Below are 21,447 nucleotides of genomic sequence, written 5' to 3'. Positions count from 1 at the left end.
TTGCTGAACATAGCAAGACTACACATCTATAAGCCTACTATACGTGTTATTCTGCGGATTTAAAAAAACAGGGAGATGAGGCAGGCAGCTCAGCTAGTTCCTCTTCAGCAGGCTTAAGAGGTTTTCAGAACTTTTTATGTGTATGAGACTGATAGCATCTATGTGCACCATCCAATTTTCAGACATCTGTGGGGTTTTTTGTAATTCCCCTTTAGCTATGTGTTTTATGATGTAGGTATATCGCATTAGGACCCCGTTGCTTGAAAATTTGTACAACTAAACTTTTACAGTCGTACGTTAATCTATGTCCAGACCCTTAGATGTTAAAACCAGCTTTTGTCTAGCATGACATCATCAAACTCTTATATTCTTATTTTCATAGTCATCTGTTCCATATCTATGGTGTCAATCTTGATCTATTTATGCAAATAAATCTGGAGAATATCAGCATATCAAAATAAAGATTTGAAACTGTATTATTTCATTTCAGACAGAGAGATATAAAGAATAATTGAGAATGTTAGTGAAGGAATATAGAATATCACTACCTATGAGTGTAGATGAATATAGAATTGCTCAGTTATATATGATACAGGTAAGCCCTACGACTTTTCTTCATAATGCACATTCATGCTTCACTTACATTTGAGGGGATGTTGTCGATAATCGTCCAGAAACGATGTTGGTATAGCTTCCAATTTTAATTCTGAATCAGAAAATGTTACAAATATTGGAAAGATACAGCTGAGTAATTCACTAAGGCCAATTTTTCATACCAAAGCTGTGGTAAGACGTACAAATAAACAAATGCCCATTTTTGTGGACAGGCCATGGAACCAATCCTTTTTATTCAAGTCGTTAGGTAATTTGTATGTAGAAATATAGAATCAAGCAGAGATCATTGCAATATCTAATTGATTTGCATGCATTTAGCACACATAAATAAATACATAAAGTCCAAATACACTTTTAGAATTTTCTATTATTTGGAAGGTCAACATGGCTTGTATTAAATAGGAATTGATGTAAACTGAACTATTAGTAATAGACTATTATACATAATAAAAATATTTAATAGTGTTATACAGGCATCTATTCAGTTGAAAATGATGCAAACTTAAAGCGTTCAGTGTAAATTTATAATTTAAATGCATTGAGTGGCTATATGGTTTTATTACCAAGATTTATGGCCATTTTCTTATTTTTCTCTGATATGAAAGCTATAAAATTTCTCATGTGTGAGATAGAATAGATAAAATCAAAGAGTTAAATGTTTTTAGAGGGAATATTAGGTTGAAATTAGGTATTAAAGTGAAAATGATATTGTGAATAGCTTAAATTACTCTTTAATATTACTCTGGTAGTTTCAGTCTGTGAGGGAATAGATATATATATAATTCATGACTTTTAGGGGGCTAATATGAGGATTTACCGATCTGAAGAATGTAATATTTACTGAGGCCAGCAGTTTCTAAGTCCATGTCATCTGAAAACAAAATTCCATAAAATGTTTTATTAAAGGAACAGTTCACCATCTGTTTCACCAATCGTACCTTCATCTCACTGTTGAAATTTCAAACCCAGAATTACCCGCGTTTGATAGTTAAAATGACAACTGGTCTTTTCTTAAGACTTTGCCATATGATTTGGAAGAACTTTATATGCAAATCAACCTCCAAAAATGAATCTGTCTCTTTAATTGATTATATTTCTCCGGGCAATTTCCCTTATACTCGTTTATTATTTATAACAAGAATAACGCAATAAAGAGAAATTTCAATATGGTTTTGTATTGCTATGAAAATGATAGCATGAAGTGAGAGGTTCTGAACCTTTAAAGATTTAGATGTTGAAACTTAATCATTTAGATATCTGACAAAAATAGTTGTGTGGGTTGTGTTTCTCTAACTGAATTTCTTTATACTTGTATCATAAAAAGTGAGTGCAATAACCTCTAGAAATATTATCAAATGAAAGTTTCCATTCTACGATATATTCATATTGACCAGCTGCTCTAGACAAAACCATTAAAAAACTGTTTAAATTGTAAACAAATTGATATCTGTAATCAGCTGTAGATTAAAAAGATTAATGGTTTATGGTAATTATTAGTTAGTGAACAGTTGTTGCTTTCTATGTTTTCATTTGATGTTCTGGGTAGATTCTAACAAATGGTGTTAGCTGCATTAAACACATCTTCACAATGTCAAGTTATCAAGAATCTTTGAATTTGAGGTTAAGCCTTCATGCCTGTGCCTGTGCTTTCTTAACATTACTTAACAGCAATAATACAACCTAAATTTCTTCAGAATAATTCAAATTCTCACAAATATGGATTTTCATTTCAAGTATTCAAATTATATTATATTATTCCAACTAACTGCACAAACAATACTTTCTCACTAGAGGTTTTATAGCCTACATGCCTATGCCTGTGCTTTTGTAACATTAGTTAACTGTAATATTACAACCTTAAATTCCTAAGAATTCTCTGATTCTAATTACCAGATATTTCTTATTGAATATTGATAGTTACTGATACCTGTAAGAGTCCATGAATAAACCTGACATTTGCTGTAATTGAAGCCAATGCTAAAGAATAATTATCAAAGATATCATATCAGTATGATATATGTAATCTCAATAAATGTTTTATAGTTAATACATACTGTGCATATTACACATCAGTTTAATGTCAACACAATTAGGTTGATTAAATATTTCACTAATATTTGGCAATTGATGTCATTAAAAGTGAACCCTAAAAAGAGAATGCAATATTGACTTGTCAATAAATAATTCTACCTCAGATCTAAAAGTGATTACAAGTTAAAGATGGGATTCCTTATTTTTAGTGTCAAATTAAGCAAACATTTCATTAATTGGTGTTTCTAATGAATTATCATATATTCTTATTGGGGAAAGGTGCACCATTCTTTTTGATCAATCATACTTTAGTCTCAGAAACAGGAATTTTTTAGCTAAGCCTTCAAATCCATGTGTGTCCAATTTATCTGCAATTGAATGTTAAAAAGACTTCTCCTCAATTTAAGATACTCTGTGATATATAGAAAACACAGTAAAATTCCTAGTTTGAAGTATTTTTAAAGGAATTGTGTGATTTACTTCTGAAGACTATTTACATATATTCAAGACTCAAAAAAGAGATTTCAATATTGACGTGTTAATAAATAATTCAACCTCAGATCCAATAGTGATTACATGTTAAGGGTGACAAAATGTTGTAATTTCAAGGTGTTAAAAGGAAGTAAATGTTGATTAATTTGTTGAGGTAAAAAGTTACCTTTATTTGTGTAATATGAATGATTAGAACATGCACCTCTAGTGTGAATAGATAACAATGATACTACACATTGGTGGCATAGTTTGAATAATCTTTATGACAATCAAAGCTGTAATTATAAAACTCAGCGGTGGGTTCGTTTTGCTGCATTGCCCAACTTGCCGCATCATGCCCAACTGCACAAAAACGACTTGTCCAAATTATAAATAAAAAGTAAATTGATGCGGGACAACAGATTAAAATATTTCGTTTCATGTGAAACAAATGGTCATTCCAGAGTTTATCAGAAACCTTTAGTTTCGTTTTACAAGTCGTTTTTGTGCAATTGGGCACGATGTGGCAAGTTGGGCAAGGCGGTAAAACGAATCCACCAAAAACTCAGTTACTTTTAAAACAATAGATACAAATGACAAGGAAATCCATAATGAATTTAGAACAGTTTACACAATAGTTCTTTGAAAAATTCAATTTTATCTGAATTGTATTAAAAACATCCAAATAGTTGGATTCAGTTAATTACAGAATACAACTCAGTAATCAAAAACCATAATAATTAGTAGAATTGATAGTGAGTTGTATTAAAACATCTCAATAGATTCAGTTGATTACAAAATACAACTCAGTAATCAAAAACCATAATAATTAGTAGAATTGATAGTGAGTTGTACTTAAAACATCTCAATAGATTCAGTTGATTACAAAATACAACTCAGTAATCAAAAACCATAATAATTAGTAGAATTGATAGTGAGTTGTATTTAAAAACATTTCTATAGATTCATGTAATTATAGAATACAAATCTATAATCAAAAACCATCAAATTCATAGAAAAAGTGCAGTTAAACAGAAAACATTTTATTGTCCTTATAAAAATGATCAAGACCAACTTTCAATATAGTGCCCTGCTATTATTTTTTATTGGTTAAAATTAATGAAAATGCTTGAGACCAACTTTCAATATAGTGCCCTGCTATTATTTTTTATTGGTTAAAATTTATGAAAATGCTTGAGCCCATTTTCATTCACATGCAAATAAATAGTACTACACTATCATCCTGTATCTGATGTATTAAATTAATGTTTTGTAGAAAAAGAGTCGAGAGGAGAGTGAGGGTACTGGTAGTGGTGTAGAAATATTAGTTAATGAACAATATGAAGATGGACCAGGTGGTAGTGGTCAATATACTTATAAAATATACCATATTGGTAGTCACTTACCAGGTATGTAATCAATATACCTATAAAATATACCATATTGGTAGTCACTTACCAGGTATGTAATCAATATACTTATAAAATATACCATATTGGTAGTCACTTACCAGGTATGTAATCAATATACCTATAAAATATACCATATTGGTAGTCACTTACCAGGTATGTAATCAATATACCTATAAAATATACCATATTGGTAGTCACTTACCAGGTATGTAATCAATATACCTATGAAATATACCATATTGGTAGTCACTTACCAGGTATGTAATCAATATACCTATAAAATATACCATATTGGTAGTCACTTACCAGGTATGTAATCAATATACCTATAAAATATACCATAATTGATAGTCACTTACCAGGTATGTTACCAATATACCTATAAAATATACCATATTGGTAGTCACTTACCAGGTATGTAATCAATATACCTATAAAATATACCATAATTGATAGTCACTTACCAGGTATGTTACCAATATACCTATAAAATATACCATATTGGTAGTCACTTACCAGGTATGTAATCAATATACCTATAAAATATACCATATTGGTAGTCACTTACCAGGTATGTAATCAATATACCTATGAAATATACCATATTGGTAGTCACTTACCAGGTATGTAATCAATATACCTATAAAATATACCATATTGGTAGTCACTTACCAGGTATGTAATCAATATACCTATAAAATATACCATAATTGATAGTCACTTACCAGGTATGTTACCAATATACCTATAAAATATACCATAATTGGTAGTCACTTACCAGGTATGTAATCAATATACTTATAAAATATACCATATTGGTAGTCACTTACCAGGTATGTAATCAATATACCTATAAAATATACCATATTGGTAGTCACTTACCAGGTATGTAACCAATATACCTATAAAATATACCATAATTGATAGTCACTTACCAGGTATGTTACCAATATACCTATAAAATATACCATAATTGATAGTCACTTACCAGGTATGTTATCAATATACCTATAAAATATACCATAATTGATAGTCACTTACCAGGTATGTTACCAATATACCTATAAAATATACCATAATTGATAGTCACTTACCAGGTATGTAATCAATATGCTTATAAAATATACCATATTGGTAGTCACTTACCAGGTATGCACTACATCATAGTTATGTGGCTTTTACGATCTCAATCATTCTGGGCTTTCCTGAATATCTTCAGCACAATGGCTTCAATTTTCTGAGGAACTGGTTCAATGTGTGATGCCCCTTTCACACTGCAAAAGTAATTGGGTTCCAGTTCCATCCACCAAATAACTTCAAGTTTCTCTGGCACTGGCAAATAAACCTATTGAGTTAAGTTACTCTAAAACATTTGTGGTGTAAGCACTTTTTTGGCCGGAGTTCAAAAGCTTTCTCCTTCATTATTCCAATTGATTTAAATAGAATTTAATAGGTATGGATAATCTGGAAAAGATCATTGTGTTAAGACAAGCTAGTTGTTAGCATCCTTGAGAATCTAAGGTTTTGAATTCTTCTAAAATGTGCTTGTCTCTTTTTGTAAACTCACTCAGCCACTCGATAAATACTGGTAGTTACAGGCAAGTCATCAGAAATTCTTTAAATTAGTTAAGTCATTATTATATCTTATATTTTTTTGCAGGCTGGTTTAGGGCTATTTTACCTAAATCTGCGTTAAGAGTAGAAGAAAAGGCATGGAATGCTTATCCTTACACCAAAACATGTTATAGGTGTCCATTTGTAGAGAAGTTTTTAATAGAAATTGAAACTATTTATGCTAATGATGGTGGTGAACAAGAAAATGTATTTAAATTATCACCTGCTGAGAAAAGACAAGCATCTATTGGTAAGTAATGTATATTTGTCAACATTGTTGAAATGAAAAATGGCTTTGAAGTGGCTGCCAAAGATTCCAGAAGATTTCTTTGTCTTGGAATTCTGGTAAGTCTGTACATTTATCAGACATCCTTTCCTGATTCTTTCAGTCCAACACTTAAATAGATGTCTGCTAGATATTCTAAACTCTTTTGGTTCCATGGATGATGATTCAAAGCCTTCCTTTCATTTTTTATACCAATGTTTTGGAGATTGGGTCCAGTTTCAGCTATCACTTCCTTCCTACCTACTTACAATATTCTTGTCTCTTTTCAGATTACCTTGATATAGTTAAAGATCCAATATCTGGTGGTGATTATAAACAGGAGGAGGATCCAAAATTATATCAATCAATTAAAACTGGGCGGGGTCCACTCAATGACAATTGGAGGCAAGAATACTCAGAAGCATGTAAAGCAGGAAAATTAGGCAGTGGGCGGGCCATTATGACAGCTTATAAAGTGTGTAGGGTGGAGTTTAAATATTGGGGTATGCAGAATAAAATAGAGAGGTTTATACATGACATTGGTAAGTTTTCAAGCTTTGATTATAGTGTTTGTGCCCTTGGTCTCCGAGAACATGAAAGGAATTTTTAGCTTTATTGAAGAATTTTTGCAATATGATTAAAAATGAGGAATTAGCTGAACTGAATTGGTTGCATTGTAGTTTGCTATACTTACACTCTGTAATCTGTATAAATTGTTACAGACTATGAGTTGTAGGTCACTAAAATATTCAACCAATTAGATACTCTATTCAATAATTTATCAACCATCTGCAGTGATTTGGTTGTCCATTATTATTTGGGGAATGCCTGTTGTGTAGTTGGTTAGAGTGTTAGAATCTTTATGTCATTTTTTGGTTACTCCTAATGATTGGTGGTCCTTGGTTTAAATCTTGGTAGACATATCAAAGCCCTTGTGACCTTGAATAAGTCATTCTATATCATTATTCCAATCAACCAAGCTGTCAATCTGGGAAAGATCAATGTCTGGAGACCTGACCGAGAACCAGCTGGTAGACAAGATTCTTGTGGAACTAAATTGTTATCCTTGTGAAAAAATATTTTTGAGTTTTTTTTTTCCATTGGCACATTTTTAACTTTTTATGTTCTACTATCATCATTTCAGCTTTAAGAAAAACCATGTTAAGAGCACATCGTCAAGCCTGGTGCTGGCAAGATGAATGGTATGGACTGACCTTAGCTGATATCAGGAATCTAGAAAGAGAAACAGCTCTGGCTCTGGCAGAGAAAATGGCTGCTGCCATTGAAGGAGAAGGAGCGGATAATGAGAACAATGAAAACAGAACACATAGTAGAGGAAGTAACAGAAGGGAATCCATTCCAATTGCTGAAACACCAACTAATAGCATGGAACCTCTTGGTGGTTCCAAGACTCCTGATGGTTCTGGCTCTTTGATTAATGGACATTTTGAAACTAGAGGATCTCATTCTGCACTAAGACCAAATATGGGTAGGTAAATTTTATTCAGGAAAATGGCAGGATTTGCAGCTGCCAGGAATAGAAAAAGAAGTTTCGAAATAGTCTAAGATTATAATGACAAAATTTGGAATATTTTCATGTGAATAGAGTGTTTAAATCATTTACAAATAATCGGTGAAATTTAATTTGCTGACAGAAGTATTGAGATTGCAGGAATTCTAAGATTTCGGTTATCCAAATCAAACCAGTGCAGAACTGAGTTTATCGAAAACTCAATTGCTATAAATCATGGTATTACTGGTAATTTCAGGTTCTGATAGAGAATTAGCTAATTGGAGAATGGAAAGTCTTGAACAATTGCAGGAATCTTACTCTGATTCTGATGAGGAATTTTTTGACGCTTCAGGTGAGTGTAGAGATATACTTAGATATATGATGTCAAACCTTGATATTGTTACTTGTTTTTTCATGACTTCTAACTATACATAAAATTGTGATGTAGTTTGTGTTGTTAAATATTCAAATGCAGGTATAGGTAAGAGTTACATATACAGACATTCATTTATATAGCAAAGATTTTGCTCTGTTATGAGAAATGTTACCACTAAATTTATTGATTGAATGTTGAATTAAGATACCGCGAGCCAATACACATTTTGTATCTGAACAGTCAAATGTAAAGTTATTAAGCATTTAAGCACAATAGGAAGCAAAATGTCTTAGCTAATGGTTAGATGCCACATTCTCCTTAGGATGTCCATGTAGATGTCAAAGCAATCTAATATACTAACCAAATTGTGCAATTTTTTTATCCTAAATCTTACCAGTAACAGGAAAAGGTCAATAAAATTTGATTCTATTTTGGTGATATTATTCATTTATCTATTTAACCACAAAACTTTTTTTCACTTCAAAAACTTTTTTAGCACTCATTTTCAGGCTTAGTTATTTGTTCCTATTTGGTTTGTGATTTTTTAAGGAGCTTTGTTTGATACAGTAGTTTGAAACATATCTGTGATAAAGCTCAAACCCTAATAGAAATTCTCAGTAGTTTAAACTTGGAAAAGTATCATTAATAACAAATGTAATCATAATGCATATATTGCACATTCATAGGATATGAAGTTTTTAGCCTTTGTAATCCACCATTTTGGCTCCTTTGTCTACTGACACATATTGGAAAGCAATATAACTATTTTAAGGGTGAGCTTATCACAAGTATGATAATTATCTAATATGTTTAATTTAGATTATTTTTAGCTGAGGAATTGGACAAACTATATTTTATCACCCTGCAAGAAACTGCTTTTTTCTTTTTCTCACCTTTTTATACGCCCACATCTCTCTATGTCCGTCGGTCTGCCCGTCCGTCAACATTTGCTTGTAAACGCTCTAAAAACTAGATTTTTTGATGGAATCAAATGAAATTCGGTATGTGTATACATATTCATAAAACGTAGATCAAGTTCGAATTTGAGCTATTTTCAACCGTTAGAAGCAGAGTTATTGCCCTTGCCCCAAAATCTTGAATATTTACCATCCACATGGTGGGCGTATATGGCTGTGGTCTTTATATTTCTTAATTGTTCTTCAACTGGTAAATGATATATATATGCTTTCCCTTTATATATAAATAATATGTATTTTGATAATGTAGTGAAACTTTAAAGGGATTGTTAAGAGATTTTCTAAAGTTTTATGTGTGTTTGGGAAACTGATAGCATGGAATTGCATCATTTGAATTTCCATCTATGGTTCTAGAAATTCCAATAGATATCAGGTCACTTTTGCAAAAAGGACCTTTGTAATAATGATGTCATAAAACACTTTTACTGAAAATTGGAATGATGCAAATCAATGCTATCAGTGTCCATGATACTCTTCAGAAGTTGAATGGAGAAATCAGGTTGCAAATTTTCCAGGTATTATCTCGATCTAGGCCCTAATTGAATATCAGACACTAGATACGTGAGCAGGCGTCAAATATACTGAGCCCTCCAGCTGCCATGGAATAAGTAGGGTGACCCACAATAAAATATAACTGAATATATAATATAATTATTGCAAAATTTATTACTGAATTGTTGGAAAAATCACTCAAAGTGATCTTAAAGGCCATGGTTCACCATTTTCAGAGGTTGATTTGGACTTTGAATATATGTAGATATATTTTAGAAGTACCAGAACTGTATGAAAATCACATAATTCCTTCAAATAGACCTCAAACTATGAATAATTTGTTTTGTTGTTCTCTTTCATTAGTCTATCCTCTCCCTGGAATTAGAGTACCTGAAAATTGTTTGCCAGGTTGACAAGGTCTATGATAGGAAAATACAGTTTATATTTGATTATTCAGTCCTTTATAACCATTCTGCATTATGGCGAGTCTTGAAAAAGGCAAGTCATCAATGTAATTTGACACAACATGTAGAATATAGGCTAATTTAGTTTGAAATTACCCAGATCTAGTTTACAGTGTGCTGGATCAATAATCTTCACCTATACCACTTTCAAATTCAAATTATTATCTTGTAATTCAATTACTAGGAAATCTGCAACAAATTGTCTTTAAAAGGAATCATGCTAATATAATTACTTCTTTCTGCAGTTCTTAATAAATTATAAACCTTTGGCATTTGACATTCGTTTTAGGTGTGTAATTTTTTAACTCTCTCTTTGTGAATTTTTTAATACTATTATAAAAGCTATATGCTGCACAATATCATTCATAGATGCAGATTCATTATGAACCAAATTCTAAATAAATTGTATTAAACCTTTGGCATTTGATTAGAAAGACATTCACTTTATCATAAGGAAGAGAGACTTACAAAATTACACGTAGTTTTTTACGCCCACATCTAACATCAATTGCTCGTAAACACCAGAGTGTTTGAAGGAATCAAATGAAATTCAGTATGTGTTGACATATTCATAAAACGAATATCAAGTACGAATTTGAGCTATTTTCGATTGTAAGAAGCAGAGTTATTGCCCTTACCCCTAAATCTTGAATATTTACTGCGGTGGGCGTATATGGCTGTGGTCCACTATCTTTAATTTTGTAACTCTCTCTTCTCTGTGAATATTATAATATAATTCCAAAAACTATTTCCTACACAATATCATTCATATAGATACAGATTTGACAATTTTAAATTCCAAAGAATCACATTTCTCATAGTATGATCTTATCCTTGCATAACAAAGAAAAAGAAAGAAACACCTATATTTTACAACAACTTAGGTTCAAAAAGGGTCCTTCGCCAAACTTCTTGGCATTGATCTTTCCCAGATCATCCAAACCCATATATAGCTGGGTCGACTGACTTATTCAAGAGGTCATTCAAGCTTTCCATTCAAAATTTGACTCTGAAATCAAATTTGTTTCGTCAAAAAGTTTTGTAGTTCCTTGTACCCAAATTAGTAATATTTGCTCCCCACTCCACCCACTGCCTGAGTCTAATGAATTTAAAAGTCGTTATTTTGTCTGATATATACCAAATCTGTTTAATCTAGAAGACTATAAAATCTATCTATGATATGTCTGTGACATTTATGACTTTTCTTCTCATATACTTATAAATCAATATTAAAGGGGAATGTGTGTGCTAATTTCATTAAACAAGAATTATTACAAAGTCTCCCAATAACCAATGTGTATATTTTAATATTTTGAACTGTGTAGTGAATTTATTTTTACATTAGGCTAGCTAGACCAATTTAATTTCTTTTTTTACAGAATTTTTCTGGAAACAAGGGATAAAACTTAAAGACCAAAATTTGTGTGAAGGGCAGAAGAGAAAAAAACTTACAAAGGCCAGGAATGACTTTCCTAGTATCTCAGTATCTTAAACCCTAGTGTAACTGATTTGGAAACTACAGAGTCTGATTTGTCTATGATGTATGTGGTCTTTGACAAGTGTCAAATTGGGGCATTTGATTGGATTTGATATTATGAATAGAAGGAATATAGGTATAGATTGGTTTGGAGTTTGTGTCTTTGTTCTGGTTAGTGCTGGCTATTGAAGATGTCTACTTCAGTCAATTCTTATAAGATGGTTTCTTCCAGTGTAAGATTAGGTAGTTGTTGATAGTTGGTAGATGGATTTGGATGATTTGGCACTGTTGGTTTTGTAGTTGAGAATTCATAAGTCTGGACGAATGACGGTTAAACGCATCCCATGGCGTGTCTTATAAGACAAAGTGCTTTAAGTTATATACCAGGCTAGTGATAATAATGTGACATTATTAATGGTAGACAGACTGAGTAATCTGTAATATCCCTAGATTTATGTGTATATCAAGGAAGTCAGAGATAGCTAAGAGTATAGTAATCTATTTTATTACTGTTTTGTCACCGTCTACTAACTTTCCTGCCTTTTTTTTTATCTTCATTTATCCATATATAGACATATTCTGTCTGTCTCATGAAATTTTCCAATTTATTGCGACAGGACAATTTCGTTACCTTATTTCAGATTTTAATTCAATAAGTAAAAGAAATTAATTTTCCAGTACAGTAATTCATTTACAATCTCCATTGTAATCTAACACGTTTGTTAATGCAGTTCCGTTCTAATGGCATCAATGTGTCATGTAGACTCTTTTCTTGAAAACATTTGTGGGATAGAAAAACCCAAATAGATTGTCATGCTGCTTTACCTTAGGTTTCCCATTCAATAATTTATTCGTTCAAGAAACATATTATACATGATATGCTTTGATTGGTTAAAATAACATTATTAGATATGTATTATAATTCATTCAAATGGAAGTTCAAATATACAGAGAACTATGCTCAACATCTGTGGTCAGTACATAAGCAATTCTCTAGTGTAAGCCATGTCTGGTAAAAGATCTACCTAAATGACCTTCATTGTAAAAGAGCAGACCAAATTTAATTAGAATAGATCTATAAGCTCTATTTGTATGAGAGAGTAGTATATATTTGATTAAGAGTTATTGATAAGTCAACTTAACTATGGCTTCAATTTGTCTTCTACAACCCCTAGGATAAAATAATAAGCTTATAGTCTGAAATTTGCTGTCTCTTACATGTATCAGCTTCAGAAATGTATTTGGAAGTCTGTCAAGTAGTGTTCTTTCTATCGAATAGGTCCAATTGAACTCTTCGAGAGCTCAAAAATATTGAAGTATTTAGACTAACACTTAGGCTTACTGTATTGAAGTGGTTTACATGGAAAATTCAAATAATGAACACTTAAGACTCTTAGAAAATTGGCTCAAATGTCCCTCATTGTATACTGCATGGAGAAAACAAGATAACCTAAACCCAGCACTCATTCCTTGGTTGGTGGTTTAATTGCAATCCAAAGCTTGGAAAATTCTCCTTTGCAATGATAGGAAGAGCAGACACTTATTTTTATTACCTTTATTATTAGTCTAAGAGGGAGCACACAAAAACCATAAAACTCTTCTTTGTTTGTGTTTTTTTAATGTAATCGCAACAATTATTGCCAAATAGCAAGGAAATGTTGATTATACAGTTCAAGTGAAAATTGCACCATGATTAACTGTTATCCTCAATAGATGGGAATCTGTAGCTTATCTAACAAATGACAATTCAATGCCCCATTTAGAATACATCTGTAAAATTACACAGCAGATGGAGAATGGTTTTAAAGGATGGTAATTCACTAATTGGGTAGTTAAACTTTGAGTAAATGGAAAATTGTTCAGAAAGCGACCCAATTACTATGGAATTATTCAGTTTTTCTTTTCCAACAAATGCATGCAAATTGTAAATCAAGTTTTAAGATTCTGCATACGAATTAGCTTAAAGTCTTAAAGAACTGTTTGCAATCTTTGATAAGAAAACATAAATTTGGTCATTTAATACTTTTACACCACAATTCATGTCTTTATATCCACATTGAGAATGGCAGTAAATAAAATCATGTGGAGTAAAATTCATAACATTTCTCAAATAAAAAAATCAGTCTTTTGTTTTCAAAACATTTGACAGTAAAAGATTGATTAATATTGTTATATCTATGATAGATCCAAACACATTATGAAGTAAAGAACACTGTCTTTTTTGATGATATGATTGTAATGTAATGATTGTATTGGAAAGAATGATCTGAATGTAATGTAGTGTAATGATTGTATTGGAAGTATGGGATGATTGTAATGTTATGATTGTATTGTTAAGTATGGTATGATTGTATTGGAAAGTATGGTATGATTGTAATGTCATGATTGTATTGGAAAGTATGGTATGCTTGTAATGTAATGATTGTATTGGAAAGTATGGTATGATTGTAATGTCATGATTGTATTGGAAAGTATGGTATGATTGTAATGTAATGATTGTATTTGAAAGTATGATATGAATGCAATGTAATGATTGTATTGGAAAGTATGATATGATCTAATGTAATGATTGTATTGGAAAGTATGGTATGATTGTAATGTAATGATTGTATTGGTAAGAATGATATGATTGTAATGTCATGATTGTATTGGAAAGTATGGTATGATTGTAATGTCATGATTGTATTGGAAAGTATGGTATGCTTGTAATGTAATGATTGTATTGGAAAGTATGGTATGATTGTAATGTCATGATTGTATTGGAAAGTATGGTATGATTGTAATGTAATGATTGTATTTGAAAGTATGATATGAATGCAATGTAATGATTGTATTGGAAAGTATGATATGATCTAATGTAATGATTGTATTGGAAAGTATGGTATGATTGTAATGTAATGATTGTATTGGTAAGAATGATATGATTGTAATGTCATGATTGTATTGGAAAGTATGATATGATCTAATGTAATGATTGTATTGGAAAGTATGGTATGATCTAATGTAATGATTGTATTTGAAAGTATGATATGAATGTAATGTAATGATTGTATTTGAAAGTATGTTATAAATGTAATGTAATGATTGTATTGGAAAGTATGATATTAATGTAATGTAATGATTGTATTGGAAAGTATGGTATGATTGTAATGTAATGATTGTATTGGAAAGTATGATATGATTGTAATGTAATGATTGTATTGGAAAGTCTGGTATGATTGTAATGTCATGATTGTATTGGAAAGTATGGTATGATCTAATGTAATGATTGTTTTGGAAAGTATGGTATGATCTAATGTAATGATTGTATTGGAAAGTATGATATGATCTAATGTAATGATTGTATTGGAAAGTATGGTATGATCTAATGTAATGATTGTATTGGAAAGTATGGTATGATCTAATGTAATGATTGTATTTGAAAGTATGATATGAATATAATGTAATGATTGTATTTGAAATGTATGGTATGATTGTAATGTCATGATTGTATTGGACAGTATGGTATGATTGTAATGTCATTATTGTATTGGAAAGTATGGTATGATTGTAATGTAATGATTGTATTGGAAAGTATGATATGATTGTAATGTAAGGATTGTATTGGAAAGTATGGTATGATTGTATTGGAAAGTATGATATGGTTGTAATGTAATGATTGTATTGGAAAGTATGATATGATTGTAATGTAATGATTGTATTGGAAAGTATGATATGATTGTGATGTAATGATTGTATTGGAAAGTATGATATGATTGTAATGTAATGATTGTATTGGTAAGAATGATATGATTGTAATGTAATGATTGTATTGGAAAGAATGATATAATTGTAATGTAATGATAGTATTGGAAAGTATGATATGATTGTAGTGTGATAATTTGTTGGAAACAACAATTTACTTAATATATGCTCTCATATATCTAGAAATAACTGCATGTTAAAGGTACATTAGCTTAATTGCAAACTGTTCATTACAATTATTCTTCAATCATATGTGTAAATTAGTTTAGTTTTCATTGTATTGTAGACAAATATATTATCAGATTTTCATGTGAGAAAAGATGGTAATGTATGGGCTGGTAAAACCAATAAGTTGACAACTATATTCTGTTAAAGAAATTTTCTTAGTAACTTGACAGTGGTTAGCTCTCTTTAAAACAGAAAGATTTCAATTTGAAGATAAACTGGTATTAGTTTCACTTTGAAGCTAAAATGTAATTGAAATATTTAATTGAAGTAAAAGTGATAAAATAAGTACACACGTGTATTTAATTAGGCCAGAAAGAAAAATATTCATCATCCTTTTATTTGCTTTAATGTTTTGAAATGATGTTAGCATCTTAATATTTGTATCACCAGGTGGTATCAATGTCACTTTTCAAAATAGGATCCTACATCCAGTTCTTCTAGATCTAAATCAATTTAAAGTGCCTTATATCTAGTACAGTTATAACTCATGTCATACTACTAACTTTGCTTTGGATACACGTTCAAGTGACCCAATGTTCTATTCATGTCCTATTGAATGATATAGTGTTTCTTGAAGACAATTCTATTCATGTTCTATTGAATAATATAGTGTTGCTTGAAGATTTCTATTCATGTCCTATTGAATGATATAGTGTTTCTTGAAGACAATTCTATTCATGTTCTATTGAATAATATAGTGTTGCTTGAAGATTTCTATTCATGTCCTATTGAATGATATAGTGTTTCTTGAAGACAATTCTATTCATGTCCTATTGAATGATATAGTGTTTCTTGAAGACAATTCTATTCATGTCCTATTGAATGATATAGTGTTTCTTGAAGACAATTCTATTCATGTCCTATTGAATGATATAGTGTTTCTTGAAGACAATTCTATTCATGTCCTATTGAATAATATAGTGTTTCTTGAAGACAATTCTATTCATGTCCTATTGAATAATATAGTGTTTCTTGAGGACAATTCATTTCCTATTGAATAACTTAAAGAGTTTCTTGAAGACTATGTTCTATTCATGTCCTATTGAATAACTTAAAGAGTTTCTTGAAGACTATGTTCTATTCATGTCCTATTGAATAACTTAAAGAGTTTCTTGAAGACTATGTTCTATTCATGTCCTATTGAATAACTTAAAGAGTTTCTTGAAGACTATGTTCTATTCATGTCCTATTGAATAACTTAAAGAGTTTCTTGAAGACTATGTTCTATTCATGTCATATTGAATAGTGAAAATGTTGGCAAAAGACAATGTTCTATTTATGGTTCTATTGAATACTGTAAGTATTGCTTGAAGATTTCTATTCATGTTCTATTGAATAATGTGTTTCTTGAAGACAATGTTCTATTCATGGCCTATTGAATAATGTAAGCATTACTTGAAGACAATTTAACACATGTCCTATTGAATAATATTACTGTTGCAAGAGAAAATGCAAATATTATTACATACCATTAATGTTAATCAACTACCTGAAACAAAATAAATGTTTGTTAGACAACACATATTGTCTTAGATCTTATTCCATAGAAATTCTCTCTCCATATGTTTACATTGTCTTGTATTTGGTCAGTGACCTATGACATTTTCTTGTCCAATGTAAGAATTATCTTATTTCTACTGTAAACCCTGTATAAAACTCATTTATTTTAATGGCCTTATTAAGCTAGGGAATTATGGCTGGAGTTGAAGAGAGTGGAATATCGTTTGTGGCAGCAGTCAGGTCAAATTGTCTGTCTTGAAATATTCCTAATATGGCGCTATACTGAAAGCTGGATATTGGTTGGAGAGTACATGTCAGTAGAACTAGAATATCATTGATTAACAGTGTATAAGGAACAGTAGTAAATTAAAATGTTATAAAGAGTTGTTTGGACTAGTGTAAACTGCATATTAATTGTACACTTGCTGGAATTTTTATGGGATAATGCTCTGCAATTCTGTAAATTATTGTATTTGGAGTATGTTTTAAAGAGTATTTTGGACTAGTGTAAACTGTGTATGAATTTTTGTTGTGCCTAAAATTGGGACTTTTTAATACATGATGGAATTTTTATGGCATAATGCCCTGTAATTCTGTGAATTATGATATTTGTTACTTGTAAATTTGGACAAATGTAACTGTCTATTTTTGTATCTGAAATTGAGCTGGAATTTTTGCCTGAAATATATGACATTCTGGAATATTTTAACTGATCTGGTAATGAGCAAACTAACTGGAACTATTGATATTTTGGAATACCGTGGACTTGCAGGAATTGGGACTAATGTTTTGAAATTCTTAGAATAATGATTCTCTCTGAAAAAAGTATAATGTCAGAGAGTTGATGTTTTGTTAGGTGTGAAACTAGGAATCTTGTGAGTTTGCAGGAAATTTTGTCACTTGATGCTTTTAAATCATTCTTAAATGTAACATGAGCAGGATAATGTCATTCTTGATTAGTGTAAACTGTATCTTGAACCTCTAGAATAGATGTGATATTGGAACTCTTGCAGACTTGCAGGAATTTTTGCTATGATGTGAAATTATTGTGATATTCTGGAATATCAAAAAAGGATTTAGCATTTTTGCAAAGAAATCTGTGTTCATAACTAGCTATACTAAATACAAATTATTAGCTACTGTGGAATTCATTTTAGTTTGTATTGTTAAGGTAAGGGTATTGAATTTTGCATATTATGTTGGTCTTTGATGGAGATGCCTTTCCATTTTATTTAGAATTTAGATCTTAAGGGACAGGTATACCATTCTTTTTACTAATTGCACCTAAGTATTTTTTAGCTAAGCCAAATAATAATAGTGTTTACAGCTCACCGTTCAATTTTTTCCTTTAAATCCATGTGTGTCCCGAATTTTTCGCATTTTAAAGTTAAAAAGACATATCATCTTTTCTTGAGACACTGCCATATATAGAAAAGAAATTCCTAGTTTTGAGATAATTTTGAAGAAATTATGTGATTTTCGTACATGTCTAGTATTTCTGAAGATAATTTATATATATTCAAGAATCAAATCAACCCTCCAAAATGGCGCAAAATTGGGAGATTTTCTAAAAAAAAAAAAATCTGTATCGATAGCATCAATTTGCACAATTCCAATTTTCAATGAGACATCTGTGGTTAAGTGTTTTATGATGTCACTAATTAATAAATACGCTTCATCACATGGAACCCTTCATAAGTAGTCAAAAAACCTGGTTACAATCCCATAAGCAACTTGTATTATTTTAAATTGCAAAATAGAGACACTATTTGGAATAGAGTTAAGTAAGCTAATGCTGCTGTTTTGGCAAAATCAGCTAGTTGCACACTGTCAAGGACCAGTTGGAAGAAAGGATCCTTGTGAACCTACGTTGTTATCGTTATAAAAAGAAATTGGTGTTTTTTTTAGTTTTGTCTTTGCTTGTTATTGCCCATATTATATATTATTAGGTATGAGGGGCTGACATGGAAAAAGCGTCTAGTCGTTCGGATGGAACAATAAACCTATGCCTCGTGTTCTACAGGCTGTGCATGTTAAAGATCTCTCGACAGTAGGAAATTGATTAAGAGCAGGCTAATGCCATTGTCCTTGCAGAAGTTCCCTCATTGCACCCTGCATGGCATTGCCCGTCTTCATTAGCCCACATGGTGCAGAAAAGTAAAACATAAAACTCTATTTCATTTCATTTCATAAATTCTAGTTGTAGTGTCAAAGGTTCTTGTTTGCAAAATTATCCTAATTGCACACTGTATGCCATTGCACATATTCTATATTATTCCAATGAGGAGCTGAAAAGTAGAAGAATAAAAACTCAATCTCATTAAAATCCTGAATTAAGTGTTTAATGACATCATCAATATATTTGTATTACATAAGGCCCACCACGTTTAATGACGTCATCAAACATTTCATTTTAGTAGAATTTGATCATTGGAATGGTTCAAATTGATGCTATCAGTGTCACTGATACACATAAAAAATTAAGAAAACCACTTTACAATCTTTTTAATTGAAGCTAGAAAATCTAAAGAATAGAACATTTTATAACATTTTGAGGTATTAATACTAGATGTGGAGGATGGTGTTTGAAATAGCTAGTACTTGACAGTAGGAAGATATTGTGAAATACTCTCTCACTAGACCATTTCACAATAGATTTCAAAGATTGTTAGAATTGAATTAAAAAGTAAATGTCAAGTTTAATTCTCTTGATTCCATACACCCACATTTCTGTGTGTGAATATATTGATAGCATTTGCTTTGTCTATTGTTACTGATCATCTGTTTGATTATCTATTTAATAAGAAATTTACTTTAAAATGGGAATTTAAGCTGACTAACTTGATTTTGAAATATCTATTGAATACTTTTTAGAGCAAAGATGAAACTGAAGGAATTGAAAATCAGGCTATTATATAAAATTAGCTGCTACTGGTGTTTCGCCAGTTTGTTGTTTGGATTTTAGGTTTCGTTTTTGCCATTTGAATCACTAGTACTTAATGATTTTCATAAAATAATTATTACATCCTTTACGAACATTATTGGATATACCACGATTAATTTATCTGAAAGTTTCAATTAGAAAAATCCAGCCTTTAATTTTTAAGTACTATATAAAAAGTTTATGTAAATTTTTAAAACTCGCCATGTTTTTTGGAAGTTGTAAGAAAACTACTGTACAAGGAAAGTAAGTAAAATAAATACCTAATTTGTAGAGAAATATGTCTCCTATGTATTCTAAAGCTTTCAACTAATAATATCTAGGCATTGTTAAGACAAATACCAAAAACTAGGTCAAACTGCTTAATTAACAATTAGTACTCTCAGTTTTTATTAACCCTTTTAAAACAAATTCAGTTTGATCAAGAAGATACATAGATATAAATAGCACACTTTAGAAATATTTTCAGGAATAATTTAGGATGTTTTTGATGATAAATTATTTAACAAAAAAGTGGAATGCCCCTTTAAGATGTTAACATATATTGATAAATGATTTTTTAACAATTTGAAGCTTGCACACTTCCCATTTGAAATGTAAAAAACAGGACTGAAGTGTAAAGGTTGAACTGGAGATGTAATGTCAATTGATATTTGTGTCAACTGAAAGATGTAATGTCAGGTGATTGTTGTAAATGTCAAAGGCAGTGATGAAATTCTGTCTTCTATAATTAGTAATATCATGTTTTTAGAGTTATCTTAATTGATATCAAAAGAAGTTCTAAGATTTTCAGATAAGAACATCTTTAATTTTGATTTTGGATAAGAACATCTTTAATTTTAATTTTGGATAAGAACATCTTTAATTTTAATTTTGGAAAAGTACATCTTTAATTTTAATTTTGGAAAAGTACATCTTTAATTTTAATTTTGGATAAGAACATCTTTAATTTTAATTTTGGAAAAGTACATCTTTAATTTTAATTTTGGAAAAGTACATCTTTAATTTTAATTTTGGATAAGAACATCTTTAATTTTAATTCTAGAAAAGTACATCTTTAATTTTAATTCTAGAAAAGAAAATCTTTAATTTTAATTTTGGAAAAGTACATCTTTAATTTTAATTTTGGATAAGAACATCTTTAATTTTAATTTTGGAAAAGTACATCTTTAATTTTAATTTTGGATAAGAACATCTTTAATTTTAATTCTAGAAAAGTACATCTTTAATTTTAATTTTGGATAAGAACATCTTTAATTTTAATTCTAGAAAAGAAAATCTTTAATTCAAATTTACTACCTTTAAAAATGTACCTTGAAGAAAATCG

General features: G+C 30.4%; 1 protein-coding gene across 1 annotated transcript in view; it reads left to right on the top strand.

Annotated features, from left to right (window-relative positions):
* Positions 1-517: 517 nt before the first annotated feature.
* The window catches only part of LOTGIDRAFT_196531 (hypothetical protein), a gene marked incomplete at both ends in the record, with an annotated part of 40,993 nt that continues 20,063 nt past the window's right edge, over positions 518-21,447 (top strand). Inside the window, 6 exons of the mRNA XM_009066406.1 lie at positions 518-595; positions 4,394-4,526; positions 6,190-6,393; positions 6,699-6,950; positions 7,553-7,897; positions 8,178-8,304. Coding sequence (XP_009064654.1) covers positions 518-595; positions 4,394-4,526; positions 6,190-6,393; positions 6,699-6,950; positions 7,553-7,897; positions 8,178-8,304 — 1,139 coding nt within the window. The remainder of the gene's footprint in view (positions 596-4,393; positions 4,527-6,189; positions 6,394-6,698; positions 6,951-7,552; positions 7,898-8,177; positions 8,305-21,447) is intronic.

This window comes from Lottia gigantea (genome assembly GCF_000327385.1).
Source record: "Lottia gigantea unplaced genomic scaffold LOTGIsca_76, whole genome shotgun sequence".
In the NCBI taxonomy this organism is placed as follows: domain Eukaryota; kingdom Metazoa; phylum Mollusca; class Gastropoda; family Lottiidae; genus Lottia; species Lottia gigantea.
Note: the sequence above shows the minus strand (reverse complement) of the source record. Positions and strands in the feature narration are given on the sequence as shown.